Source organism: Rhopalosiphum padi, chromosome 4, assembly GCF_020882245.1.
Source record: "Rhopalosiphum padi isolate XX-2018 chromosome 4, ASM2088224v1, whole genome shotgun sequence".
NCBI classification, from domain to species: domain Eukaryota; kingdom Metazoa; phylum Arthropoda; class Insecta; order Hemiptera; family Aphididae; genus Rhopalosiphum; species Rhopalosiphum padi.
Window position 1 is genome coordinate 21,402,288 of NC_083600.1, and position 15,899 is coordinate 21,418,186.

The 15,899-nt window shown below is 26.0% G+C and overlaps 2 protein-coding genes and 1 pseudogene across 4 annotated transcripts in view; all 3 read left to right on the plus strand.

Annotated features, from left to right (window-relative positions):
* LOC132929546 (uncharacterized) overlaps window positions 1-6,231 on the plus strand; it is a 32,195-nt gene extending 25,964 nt beyond the window's left edge. For all 3 annotated transcript variants that reach the window (XM_060994955.1, XM_060994958.1, XM_060994956.1), the window contains exons 8-10: window positions 2,900-3,038; window positions 3,390-3,588; window positions 5,660-6,231. In XM_060994955.1, the coding sequence (XP_060850938.1) occupies window positions 2,900-3,038; window positions 3,390-3,588; window positions 5,660-5,811 (490 nt within the window). In that variant the 3' untranslated portion in view covers window positions 5,812-6,231. The remainder of the gene's footprint in view (window positions 1-2,899; window positions 3,039-3,389; window positions 3,589-5,659) is intronic.
* LOC132929545 (uncharacterized) lies at window positions 5-2,863 on the plus strand. The gene has a single exon (XM_060994954.1). The coding sequence runs from the start codon at window positions 701-703 to the stop codon at window positions 2,627-2,629; it is 1,929 nt and encodes a 642-aa protein (XP_060850937.1). The 5' UTR covers window positions 5-700; the 3' UTR covers window positions 2,630-2,863.
* A 3,639-nt stretch (window positions 6,232-9,870) lies between the features above and the next one.
* Window positions 9,871-14,327, plus strand: LOC132928800 (venom protease-like; annotated as a pseudogene).
* The last annotated feature ends 1,572 nt before the right edge of the window (window positions 14,328-15,899 follow it).

The window sequence follows — 15,899 nt, forward strand, 5'->3', positions numbered from 1 at the left end:
AATCTATTGTTTTATTTTGTATTTTTCGTTTTATATATACGTTAGGGTGACCATACGTCCCGTATTATACGGGATTGTCCCGTTTTTCCACTTTGTGTCCCGTTGTCCCGACAAAAGTTATACGGGACGCATTTTGTCCCGTATTTTCAAGTAGGTCCCGTATTATTCCCGTTTTTCTCTTTATTGTTAATTTATAATTTTATAATTTTTTTTTTTTTTATTCTACGATATTTTTGTATCACAATATTCAATAAAACATCTAATCTATACTTATCAGAATTATTTTTAGATTCTTGTCTTAACAATAAATTATTATAATTGCTGCGAGTTGAAAATAGAGAACTAATAATGTCACATTATTATCGACACGTTAAACCGACGATTATAAATACTAATGATATAACGATAACGTACAAAATGTTATTAATATTATTATATTGATGTGTGACGTCGTCTACTAAATAAGTACAATTCCATTCACCACAACCAGTTTGTTGTCAAATATAATGTCTATTTTTATTTTATAATATCTATGTAAAATTATAAATATAATTTGTTATTAATATTTATACGTGAGTGTCGAGTTCACGATGACATTCACAGTGTAGTCGTAGTCGTAGTGACGTATTGACGTGTCACGTGTAGTTTATTAAGCTTATTTAAAATTCAGTGTACCATAATACCTAATTTGTTTTTTAAAATGCCCAAAAGACGGTGCGTTTTTACTCCACAATTAAAATTAGAATTTCCTTTTTTACAAGATGCTGACGAAGTAGGAAAAATATTTTGTACCATATGTAAGTCAGTGTTTTCTATAGAACATGGTGGACGTTCAGACATAACACAACATGTTACAAAAGTAAAAAAACATTTACTGGCATTATCAGCTGCATCAAAACACGAAAAGGTAACTTCTTTTTTTTTAAAAAATGATCCGAGTGGGTCCACTGACGAAAGTAGACGTACTGCAGCACAAGAAGGGATATTCGCATTTCATACCGTGATACACAATCACTCATTTCGATCAATGGACTGCACATCATCTCTTTTAAAACAAATGTATAATAAAAAATTTACATGTGCGAGAACTAAGGCTGAATCGATTGTTTTAAATGTGTTAGCTCCTTTCGCCATGCAACAAATTTATAAGGAAATAGAAAATATAAATTTTGCTACAATTATGATAGATACTTCTAACCATAAGAACCTAAAAATCGTACCAATTTTAATACGTTATTTCAAACCAAATTCGGGAATACAAATCAAAGTTTTTGAAGTAACAAATTTAAAAGGAGAAACAGCAAATATTTTATCAACTTATATAATTGAAAGTTTAAAAAAGCATAAGTTGTCAGATAAAATTGTTGCATTTTCTGGAGATAATTGCAATACTAACTTTGGAGGTGTTTTAAGAAAAGGATCAAATAATGTTTTTTCAATTTTAAATAACAATTTAAAAACGAATATTTTTGGAGTAGGTTGCGCTGCTCATATTTTGCACAACGCTATGCAATCAAGTGCTGATGTGTTACCTATTGATGTAGAAATCATAGTTAACAAAATTTTTCAATTTTTTCATATCTATACAGTTCGAGTTGAACATTTGAAAGAGTTTTGTGAATATGCAAATGTTGAATATAAAAATATTCTTGGAAGTGTAAAAACTCGTTGGTTATCCTTATTACCTGCAATAACAAGAATTATTGATATTTACCCGGGCTTAAAATCATACTTCGAGAAACAGGAAAAGTGTCCTACAATATTAAAATCGTTTTTTAACGATCCTATGTCTATAGTGTGGTTTCATTTTTTACAAAGCCAATTAAAGGTTGTCTGTGATACTGTAACTAAAATAGAAGGAGATAAAATATCAGCCTGTGAAGTTGCAGAGGAATTAGAAATTTTAGTTGGAAAAATAAAAAATAGAAAACATCTAAACTTCCTTACAACAAATATTTTATCGCTTTTAAATGATTTAAAAAACAATAATATGTATAATGAAAGCTCATTCAAAAAAAGTACTGATCTATTTTATAATACTTTTTTATCTTACGTAGAAAAATGGGGTTGCCACTTTGACCAGTTGAAAATATTTCATTGGGTCCAACTAATAAACTGTCCTACTTGGGAAAATGTTCAAAAATGTATTAAATTTCTTATGGAAAACAACCGAAATAATTCTAACATAAAATTAGATGAAGATAATTTATTTGATGAATTCAGTCATGTAGAACAAATTTTTAAATCACGAATTCATGAATGGCAAAAAAATTCCGCTAAAGTAGAAGTTAAGTGGTGTGAAATATTTGAATACACTAAAGCTCATAACATTGATACAACTAACATATCAAAAATCGTAGAATATTCTTTGGCAATTCCTGGTACAAATGCTGCAGTAGAACGGATTTTTTCAACCATTAATGTGTTGTGGACAGATGAAAAAAATCGATTTTTGGTTGAAACTATCAAATCAATTATAATCGTAAAAACACACTTTAAAAACTTATCTTGTAATGAGTTTTATAATATTCTATTAAAAGAAACTAGGTTACTTGATGAAATCGGTTCAGCACAAAAGTATACAAAAACATCAAAAGAAGAAATTTACATGCCATCGTCATCAAAATAATTTTTTTTTGGACTTTTGTGTACATATTATACTTATTAATATTTTATTTGTATTTAAAAACTATTATACAACATACATTTAATTTGTTTTTTTTATATTAATATATTTAGTTAAAATTAGAATTTCCTTTTTTTTTTTTTTTTAGTTAAGTAACTAAAGTGTCCCGTATTTTTATTTTATTTTTATGGTCACCCTAATATACGTGCACACTCGTTGAAGACACAATGGAAATATAATATAATATATTTTATACAACACGTTTGGTTTTAGTGGTTTTAAAGACGCGCCGCTCAGTCCTCATCTTTTACAACTCCCGTACACGGACGAACAGTTGTATAAAGACAGTTTAAAACTACATAATGACTACCGGCTGAAACATGGTTCCGGGCCGCTGACTTTGGACAAAATGGTGAGCAATAATACGCATATATACATCAATTTAAACATATGATATTTATTGCGTAATAATAAAATATTGTATAAAATATGAGATATTAAAGAGGTTTAATGGGGTTTTTTTTTTTAAAATAATAGACCTTAAATTTATAAACGATTTTGATTACTTCATTAAATATGGTTAATAAAATGCAATTTGTTTGATCAAAACGATATTTCATCCGATATAATAATTTATCAATATCATAGATCTTCCTTATAATATGTATAATGTATATTATAAGAGTTTTTCTAGGGATGTATGTCAAAGTTTCATTAATATGAGTTTGGAATTTGTATGTTTATTTATTTTATTTTTTGTCAGTTGTGTCGCAACGCGCTGACCTGGGCAAAAACGTTGGCCAAAGATGACAAATTCATCCATCAACCAGATAATCCTTTTGGCGAGAATTTGTTCAGCATTTGGTCTTCGAATCAGGTGACGGCCAGAGACGCGATATGCAACTGGTACAAAGCGGGAAAAGATTATGATTATTCGAGAGAACCGAGAATTATAAAATCAGGTAATCATCACAGCACGCGATTAAGCGTACGACGTAGTGGTTCATTAAACGTTTTCTGAACATATTATTATATTATCATGAAAATTATTAGAAAGTCCGCAGAATGTCGTCGATTGCCGGTCTGAGTAACCACTTACCTACCTGCACAGTTCACGCTGTGTCGAAGATTTTTTTATTTTTATTGTCTATGACTGATGAGTGTATTCTACTTATCAACATAAGTACAGAAATATTACTCATATTTTTCGTTATTCATAAAATATAAAAACTATTGTATATTTAATTTTTTTATCATGACTTAGAGCTTCTAAATGTATATACTATAGTTTACACAAATAATTGTATCAATTACAAAATAATATTATAAAAAAAAAATCCACACAACATTTAGATACTACAGATCAGGTGTTGGTATTTCACTTATCCACTAAAATCGTCCTTATTTTTATTTTGCAAACGGTTCGTTTTTAAGGAGTTTTATGTAGGCAATATAAAAAAGTACGTGTTAGACACGAGTCACATGATTGTCGTGTAATAATATATACATATTATTATGATGCGTAATGTACGCTTACACGTGACAATACTCAACTTTTCAATAATATTAAGCTTCAGGCACATTTATGAGAAGTTTCAAATCAACATGACTACTGTAACATTACATTTATGTTTCATTAACACAGGTTTAACGTGTCCTCTAATATCTAAATAAAGTTGTAACAACTATCATTTGTCGTTATAAACTTCCTATAGTAACAAGTACGTATCTTATCATTAAATCATTAATAGACATTACAATATCAATCAACATAAAATATGCACATTGAACAACCATAATTATACAATAATAAGAAAACATTTAATATATATTCAAATAAAAGCCCGTAAGCGAATATAATCAAACCACGACCATCGAGGATCGACGCTCAAGATTACCTATTGAATTTGGGAATCTATAATTCTGCTCACTTAAACCTATCGTGTATCCTATACTTATATTATCTAGTCTATATAATTGACGGGTTTAAAGAATAAAATTTATATATATATTATATATTTTAATACATATAACCTGGGTTTGAAACTTATAGCACTAAAAAAAAACCATGAAATATGCGCTATAATAGTATAATATACTTTATAAATTGTAAAATATATAATTAAAAAAAATTATAGGTTATAGGTAACTGTATATGCTATATCCACAACAAACTTAAAAATATTATTTACGAAATGTATTCTGTACTTACGTTATAAATTATATACTTAAGTACTTACTTCAATTTTATTTATTAATATTTGAGGAAATTGACCAACTGTTATTAAAATTAAGGATAATTGATAAAAACTGTATCAATTAGCAAATATTAATGTACTTTTTGTTCACTAATATTATGTTGTACTTTTGATAATACTTTTGAAAATAGATCTTAATTTGTGATTTATAATTTGGAACATTTTTACACTTAATCATGTTTTCTATATTTTAGTTTCATACTTCCGTTTTCCATAGTATAATAAATATTTTGAACTACTGACATTTTATGACTATTATGATCTTAAAATCAAATTTAGGGAAGGTATAAATTAAAACTAAAAAAAGTTTATCGTAAAAAAACTCAACAAAAGTCAAATTTGGTTTCACAAATGTTTTAAAGTAGAAAAAATTCTTAGATTTTCAACTTAAATATCTTTTTTGTTAAGAACATGCATTTATTTGAGGGAGGAGGGGGAGATTAAATAATACAAATTTGGAATTCTTTTCTAAATAATACATAAAACATAATTTTATGTTAGGTTTGAGATTATAGTTTGTTTTTAGTAATACTTATTTTCGAAACAATTTAAATATGAAACGTACATTACCTACGGGGCTACGCTACGATGTAAATGTCATAAGATTACAATAGGTATAGTAGTGTATACACATACACCCATTATAGTTCCTCCGAAAACGAACCAGTTGGAAGTGTTTTCCGTCTAAATGTTTTTGTAAACGCACAGAATACGATTTCTTCTATATATTTAAACATTTTACAGTAATTTGGTTCACGATCTGTTTTGATTGCAGGACAATTCACTCAGCTCGTGTGGAAGGGCTCACATTCCATGGGTATAGCGATGGTGAAAGGCAAGTCTGGAAGAATTGTGATCGTCGCAAATTATAATCCGCCCGGTAACATAATGGGGCAGTTTATGGAGAACGTTCTAAAGCCTAATTAGACCATTTATGTTATCTATACACATTAGTCAAAAACTTACATTCCTTTTGTTTTATTTAAATATCTATTTTTATTCTTTTTTTTTGTTTCTTACAATCGTTATTATGTATACTAATTTTGAAAGTATTATTATTGTCTTTCATTTTAAATAAATATAATATTTATGTACATGTATAATATATAAATATATATATATATATATATGCATATTATACATAATATGGCAATCAAATTATATTATAATTGTGTACTACGTATTACTGTATAATGCGCAAATTACGATGTACTAGCTTATAATTTATAGGCGAATCAAAATGTTCAAATGAATAATAATTTACAATTATTTTTGCCAAACTATTTTAATATATTTATATTATTAGTAAATAAACTTGAAGATTTACAATAAAATATTTTCATCGTATTTGCTTTTTTTTTTTTAATATGAATTATATTAGCTATATATCATTATTATATTATTTACGTAATTAAAACGTTCATAAAAGTTTTCTAAAAGCTTAGATAAAAACAAATGCATTTAGATGAAATCATATGATGTGTTGTAGACAATTCAATGATAATATACAATAATATTATATTAAAAATATAATATAATACACTATTTATGAGCAGTTAATAATCATACAATTCGAATGTAGACGAATAGTCAATATTTTATTTAACCAAAGTATCATTGTTATAAATCATTGCATTATTTATTTAAATAAAATTAATAGTAAACACAAGAGAAACACGTTTTTAGTATTTATACGAAAATATAATTTGAACTATTGAATTGTTTGGCTAGCCGTTAATTTATTTTAATCGTACATTATTAGTAAATACAATTTAATACACGTTTATTCAAATTATTTGTCAGCTTCTAAAATCAATAATATGCCGATTGAGTTGCCTATCTAGCATCTAGTGAGTGTATAAAAATATTATAAATTATTATGCACCAATATCTAATAGTCTAATACTTAATATAATATACTTTCACGCCCGTCTAGATTATTCAAAAATATTTTCGTCTATTTCTAAAGTAAAAAATATTTTACGTGTTTGACAATCAAAATATCTTCCAAACCCCCTCGATCTGCACATAAATGCACATTCAACGGTTCTTATATATTATCTTTGGTAGGTATACAAAATACAAACTATTCGTTATGTTTTATTTTTTTTATTATTCGCAAAATAAAGTAAAATACAAAATCATATATTCTTAGCAGAATATTTAAAAATTACACACATTTGCAAATAAATATCCACACGTACGAACGAAATAATAAATAAAAAAAAGTAATATAAGTAATATATATAAGTAATTACGCGATGACTGTAAAATGGCATAATATTCTATCGTAACAAAAACTAACAAAACTGATGATTTTGTTTTATTAAAATATATACATCGGATAAACCATCAGTAAATATGATACATACCGTGGCACATTTTGTGACGTGTTTAACATAATGTTTTTTACAACCCAGACAAATCCCCTTGTAGGTAATAGATATTTTTACATTCTAATAACTTCTGGTTTTACACGTTTCGTCAGAATCGAAATAATTAACATAATATAAATTATAGGCTACTAACTAAATCGATATATATATATATATATGTTTATATGTATTTATGTGAGTGAATTATATATTAATAACATGAATGATATGTAACATTTAACATAAATTACGTTGATTATTTTCAAAAATATTCTGATTTAATTGGTTTTATAAATATATATTGTGCTAGTCTCCGTTTAAATATAAATAGCTAAAATGACCGGCACAAAGTTAAGTATTTTAACATAAAAATATGAATAAAAATTATAAAATATATAAAAAAAACCGTGTTAATAATAGATAAATTTGTAAATTATTAATTTAAAAAATCAATTCAGATTGCACAGACTTAAAGGAACAAATTTAAGGATTTTATAATAATCGTATATAAAACACCATAATAATATTTTTTGATTTATAATTATGTGTCTGCTCGCATTTTTTATTAACCTGTAAAGTGCGTACTAATATAACACTGTTGTATTTATTTATTTATAGGGAAGAAAACTGACCGTCGAGTTTGTTTATTGAAAAACATTAAATCTATATATAGACATAGATAATAATTATTTCTTGTTATGTTTCTTGTAATATTTGAATCAGTAACCATACACAAATAATAATATTTATTAATTAAATATTTATTTTTCAAGCTCAAATCATGGTATTTTTAAAAGCAAGTAAGAATGCATACGGATAATACCATACCTTAATTAATTCATCAATCAGAAAACACGAAGACTTATACAAAATATATAAGTTTTAAGTGGATATAATAAATTTTATATCATTGACATTTGAACTAAAATTTATTTTTTTTTAACATATGCTTTTAATATACGTGTGTTCAATACAAGTCGGCTAATTTTTAACTATAGAGTATCTACGTAAATGATACCATATTATTATCAATGTTATTATTTATTTATCAAAGATAAAGGCTTCAACATCAAGAACATTAGCTTACAATAACATTTACATTGATATTTTAATAACGATTATTTGCTTTACTGCGATATGACATATTATGTATAACTGTATAAGTGTATAAATATAACAGTCATAAATTTTATTTTTTGATTAAGTTATTTACTTTTAACACGTAAATGTCATATGTTATAATAAGTCGTTCTGTTATATTAAAATAATATATGTTGGTGTCGATTCCGACCACATTATGTGTAAATAATAAATACTAATGTAGTGAATACTTTGAAATTGTTATCGATCATTATTTCATGGAAAGCTAATGAAAATAAAACATTTTTTAGTGGGTATGTGTTTCAAAATATATGTTTTTGTTTTTCTCGTCCAACACCTTTAGGGTATATTTTAAATTGCGGCGCTTTTATTACTATTAACTTTAATGATTGAAGTCTTTAGTTTTGTATCCATAATAATTACCCAATAGAGTATAATACGTTGTTGAATACCAACTATAACTACTTAGTGCTTGTTTTGGTTAAATTATAATTTATATTATATTATATTTAGCCTAACCCGCAGGTGAATGTCGGCAATAGTGAATTTTCAAGGTCGCTTAAGGATGCAAATTACTATAACCAAATGAAAGATCGAATAATTCAAAGTGCTACTTACTACAGGTACCCTTCTCACTATGTGACCGCTGTAACATAAATTACAATTGATCATAAGTATGATACACATTGGATTTTAGATATATATATATGAACATTACCGAATATTTCATATTGAGAGTATAATATTTGTAAAGGGCTGAAATATTGAAATGTTTTCTTAGAATTTCTTCTGGTCACGCTACTATAATTTTGTTGTCTTATGTGTCCCTTCTCACATTTTTTCTGTGAGTAAACACCATAATCAAAACAATAAAATTCTCGAATTCGTTTCGGTAGTGTTAAAAAATCGTAATTCCTCCAAAATCTTCTTCGCATTGGTATATTCGTGCGGGAAAATTGCTGTTAATTATCTATGGTGCGAATTTGCATTGATCGTATAAATATGTTTACATCACTCGACGTCATGAAACAAATATTGAAGTTCCTCCCCACACCGGTTAAAACCGTTGTTGGTTGATAATCATAACAATAGTAAAAATTCGTATCTTATACAATATATAGTATAGTAAGACAGCAATTGTCTCAATGTTTTATTTCACAGTTTCCCTCGTCGCTATCGGTATACATAGACGTATGGATCATAAAACTGTACATTATTATTCATATATTATAGGCAAAAGTTTTTAAATTACTGTAATTTAAAAAAACGCATTCATTTTTAAAGTGATTTCTAATAATCAATATTATATTCGTATATAATATAAATACATTAATATCATTTGTTTGATTATAAGTTAGATATTATATTTATGTTTATAATACAATTATCAATATTATATTCGTATATAATATAAATACATTAATATCATTTGTTTGATTATAAGTTAGATATTATATTTATGTTTATAATACAATTAATAATGCAATTGTTTTTCGTTTTCAGTTTAAACATGACTAAACAAAAGTGTTTTATAATTTTAACATTTATAATTGGTATGGCAACAGCCCAGTCCGGCAGTGGTGAGTCAATTTTAATAACATATTGATTTATAATTCTTTCAAAATAAACCATTATTTTTCAATGTTGAGTACATTATTCTTCTTACCACTGATGCTACCGAGCTAATCAAGATTACTAGAAAAAAAGTTTAAAAAAAACACGAAAACGGGAATTTTAAATTTTTATGTCATTATTTGAAAAAATAGATTTTGTTTTTTGTTGTTATTCAAAAATAAATACTGCAGTGACTCAACATGTTCACCAAATATATATATCAGCCTTATTTCTATCGTTATCAAATACTCTTCATATAAAATACTCTTTTATTTCATTTCTGATATAAAAGTTTTGAAGATACAAAAAAAAAAACAAATTATAGTTGTAAATCATTATAACTATAATATGTATCAGAATCGATTGGAAATACATCTATTTTTAAATTACATTTAACAAATAATAGATTTGTAATAGAATTAATATGTATTGTTTGTGCAGTTCACAAATTATAGTTTTACAAACTATGTTCGTTTTCATCATAAAACCTATCATTCCAAAGATGTTTCGTGTACCTAGTATGATATGTTTAATGAATACAGACCATCACTAGCAATGTTAATAATTATTAATTAACTGTCACAATAACAAGAATAATATTTGTTTTTATTCTCATCAACTGAATGCATTACTCCAAATTTTGAAAAAGGTGTTTGTATCGATGTTAAGAGCTGTCCAAGTTTACTAACTCTATTCCAAAATCAGAGACATGTACCGTCCGTTTTAGATTACCTTAAAAATCCCTTTGTGGATTTGAAGGCAAAACTAGAAAAATGTGTTGCGCTTTGAAAAGTAATTTAACACTGGTACCACATCATGTAGAGGTAGCTACTGAAAACACCGATTCAGATTTAAAATTAAGAATACCTTTGGAAACTACGTGTGGAATAAGTAATGTTACTCGTGTATAAATTATTGGAGGAAATCCATGGGAATTAGGTAAGAACTTAAAATAAATTATAAATTAAAAATAAGTTTGTTTTTTATTATTACTTTATTTTATAACTATATCATACTCATAGACTAGGTAGGTATAATATATACTGAATATAATTCAGTATGTATAGGTTGTTAAAACAATATAAGTTATCGAGCGAATCATATTGTAATCAGTAATAACTATTAACATATATCATTATTTAAGGGCTTGGCCTTGGATGGCGGACCTGAGCTATGTGGGTGTAAATCGAAATAGTCGTGCATTACAATGGAACTGCGGTGGTACATTGGTATCGAACAAACACGTGCTTACAGCCGCACACTGTGTTTTTAAATTGAGGGATTTGAGACTGTAAGAAAATTAATCAAATCACCGCGTCTACAATTATTGTATTAAAACTTATGCCTATTTTACAGGACTGCTGTACGATTGGGTGACTTGGATTTAGATCCTGTTGTCGAGGACAATGCAAGACCATTAGATGTTCCAGTTGAACGTATCATCATACATGAAAAATATAACGAATATAAAATGATTAATGACATAGCATTATTAAAGTTAAAAAATAGTGTCACTTTTAACGGTGAGTTTTTATATAATCTAAATGTTCATTAATCTGTGGTGTGTTATACAACATACGACTTTTGTACAAAGGACTTAAGACATGATTACATCACATTATATAATAGATGGTAAATGTTTATAACTAGAGCGTGGATTTCTATGCAATTGCATATTTTTTTCCTTTTAATATTTTTGGTTTTTTGTCAGTTATCTCCACGAATCATCATAATTTGAAGCTAATGGTGAAATTTTTTTTTGCATATTTAAAGGTTAGTGAATAATTTTGCATATTTTGGCAAAATTCAAAATTTATTGCATATTGAAGCGAAAATTTAAAAAAACGTATAAAATAATATTTTGTCAAGTAGAAAAATAAAAACTAAATATCATAGTCACTAAATAATAATTTATATATATATATTTAGTTATAAGATAAATAATCAATTACGACGTAAACTTCAAATATGCCCCAATAACTTTGGTTGATGTCGAACGTTCGATCTCACTCTTTAAAAATATGTTGATCGATAAACGACACAGCTTCACAGAAGAAAAACTTGAAATGCATATGATTATTCATTTCAATAATAAATACAGTTTTAAAAATTAATAAAGTTCACAAAATTCCCTAAATTTTTTTTATTAAGTATTTAAGTAATTAATTATTATAAGTTTTCTTGTAAATTTTAAATAAATAAAAAATTCTTGCATGTTTTTTACATATTTTCATAATTTTGACTGCATATCTTTTGCATATTTTCATGGTTTTTACTGCATATTATATGGCATATTTCGATAAAAATCCGCGCTCTATTTATAACGTTGTTAAAAGAAATTATAATATTGCGGTTGTGATGCATTTTAGTATAAATTATATATATTGTATATTTCGAATAGATTTAATACAACCGATATGTATGCCAATGACTTCAAAAATTAAAAACATAGATATGTCGAGAAGTTCACTATTTGTTGCCAGTTGGGGTTACACTATACCTACAAAAAGTTATAGTAAGTAATAATTAGTAAGAATATACCTATTATACCTATATACATTTGTCTGGAAGTAAAACTACTCAAATATTCAATCAAAAACTCGATGTATTTATATTTTTAAACATTAATTTGTCTACTGTTCTAATTAGATATTTTTTTGTACCAATGGTTTTGTTCTTAGATTTTAAAAATGAATGTAAAATTGAGTTCATAACATAAGAATTATCTAAGTATGAAAACCTAGTCTGATTTTAGAATGTGCTGTTAGGCGTATATGTAAACTTATTTTGTACGATGTGGGTAAGGTTAGTTTGCTAAAATAAAACATAATGTATTTCATAATGGTGATATAATTTATAAAATATTTTAATTCACTATCAATTGGTAAAATGTATAAAATAAATATTATTTTTATTTAGGTGTTCCACTCACAACTGCTTTGATGGAAGTTCAAGTTACAATTACGAGCACTGCGGAATGTGCAAAAGCATATTCAAACACGTCTAAAGCAATAATAATTGATGACAGAGTGTTATGTGCTGGATTTCCAGAGGGAGGAAAAGACTCGTGCAGGGTAATTTACTTATTTTATTTCACATAGAAAATAATATAAAATTTAACAATTTTTAAATTTTTAATTGATTTCAGGGTGATTCGGGAGGTCCATTAATGTATCCAAAGGGAAAACAATTCTATTTGATGGGTATTGTATCTTACGGACACAAAAAATGTGGCAAACCAGGATTCCCAGGCGTGTACACTAAGTTACCTTCATTCATGGTTTGGGTTATTGATAAAATAAATAAAAACGCATAAATCATAAAGTAATAACTTTTTTTTATAATTTTCACATTTCCTGCATTATAAAGGCAGTGTTAAATGATTAATTAATGTAATTATTCTACGAAAAGTTCTGTCTCTAATTTGTTGTATTATATAATTTAAAATTATTTTTAAAAGTTACATAAGAAACACACAAATATTCGATTTTTTTTAGTCAAATATGACTTTTAGTGTTTTAAGGTTTAAATTATACGTAGTAATAGTAAGCTTGGACATTTTTTACAAAATATCCCGTGAGGATTTATCAATTACAATATTACAATATTTCTTTAAATGGATATATCATAGTTCTGTTTTATTTTTATATATATAAAAACTATCATAGCATCACAGAGATTGCAAGTATTTCATATTTTAATTAAATTAAATTAAATGTTTTGGTAAAAAAAGTTTAAAAAGGTAATTTAAATTTTTTTTATCTAATTATTTTCAAACAAAATCAAGACGTTTAGAATTTATTTTTCTGAATATTTTACGTTTCATCGTTTTATTTTCATTAGAATAGTGATTATTAATATTTTTTTTTAATTTTGAGAATATTTTTGTGTTATTATACGGGAAAGAGCCCGCGTGCCACATATTTGATAATACTTGCACGCACTTATATGGTATTAAATAATTTACAATTTTTAAACTAGACAAAATACCAAAAAATGATGATGTTAAAGAAAATATAATGTTAAGACGTCAACATTTTTAGAAAAATAAATTCTATAAAATGAATAAAATGATATCTTCAATTTTTTTTTAATAATTAAATAAATTTTCTTTTTTAACAAAATATAGAATTTATCTAAAATATGAAATATTTGTAATCGTTTTCCCTGTGAGGCTGTGAGTCTTATAAAAAAAGTAATAGAATTATGATATTTTTATTATTTTAAGAGATCGAAATTGGTAAATCCTTACGGGAAATTGCAATTGCAATTGAAAATGTGGTGATAACGGACGAGGGTCATTTTGGCGGAAAACGGAAACCCGCATGCTCTATACAGGGACTCCCGCTTTAAATTAGATAATATATGGTTAGAAATATAACAGCTAATGTGCAAATAAATATTATAGGCAAAAAGTGTAACTGTATAAGTATTAAGTACATCTCATTTAATAAAAATACCAGTTAATCAGTTAGTCGATCAGTCAGATTCGATTAGTCAGTCCTCAATAATTCACATGACGTAGGGTTACTATTAAGTAATAATATTACTTAGTTATTGTAAAGTAATAAAGCTCTATCTAACAACTGACCATCACAATAATCTACGAAAACTATATTATTATTTTTTATTTATTTATATTATTCACAAGTTTTTAATTATTTCACTAAAATAACGTGACTTCCTTGTTACAAATTCATTTTATTGTGGGCCTCCGTTCTTTGGTTTTATTATAACAAGTCAGAAGGTAACAGACTTACTTCAAATATATAAGTGAGTTATTATTATAATTTATAATATATCTAGGTAGGTATTAGGTACCAAAAAAAAGGTATTTTATGTAAATAATATCTAAAGATTTCAATTTATATACATTCAATATATCCAAATCAAATCATATAAACAATATAATAAATTACTATGGACATATACCTAACTGATAATTCTGTTGTTCTACACAAGTCTAGGTTATTGACGAATATTTTAATGTACTTCTATAGAAAAAAATACTGAACGTGTTGGTCAATCAAAATATCTTCCAACTATCTCGATTTGCGTATAAATGTACAATCAGCAGTTATTTTATAGTAACTTCGATAGGTATAAAAACACAAAATATTCATTGAATTGTATTTTTTATTATATGTAAATCAAAAGGTAAAATATGAAATTATACTTTCTCATTTTACTTAGTAGCACATATTATGTATATAGTATGTTTGCAAATAATTATTCATACGACGGAATAATTATTAAGCTATGACGTAGGTAAAGTGTTTAAGTGTGTGTAAGATGTTATTAACATTTTTTACAATCCAGATAAATCTCTATATACAGCCGTGTAGGTGATTGGTATTTTTACACTCTGATAACGTCTGGTTTTACATATTTCGCCTCAATCGGAATAATTAACAAACTATAAATTATAAGCAGTTAACCTTATCCGTGTTGATTTTTGTATAATATATATATATATATATAAATTGTGTATTTATAATCTGCAATATTTAACAAAAATTTCGATAATTATTTTCAAAAACATCTCATTCAATCGGTTGTATTAAAATATATTGTACTAGTCTTCGTTTAAAAATTAATAACTATAATGCCCATCATGAAGTCAAATATTTTAACATTATAATATGAAAAAAAATTAATACTATAAAAAAATAAACCATATTAAATAATAATGTAACTTGTAAATTGATAAAAAAAAAATAAATCCATATGACCATATAACACAGATTTATAGGGACAAAGTACAGGAATTTATAAAATATTAAAAAATTTCAATTTTTTTTTTTATGATTAATAATATGTGTATGCGAAGTGCTTTTTATAACACTGTTATGTACACTTATTTATAGAGAAGATTTACCGTCGTCGTTTATATTTTGTTCATCGTTACTTACTTGATAATATATT

Bases quoted from the DNA above. Each gene is read 5' to 3' on its own strand.
- LOC132929545 (XM_060994954.1), top strand. From the start codon at position 701: ATGCCCAAAAGACGGTGCGTTTTTACTCCACAATTAAAATTAGAATTT.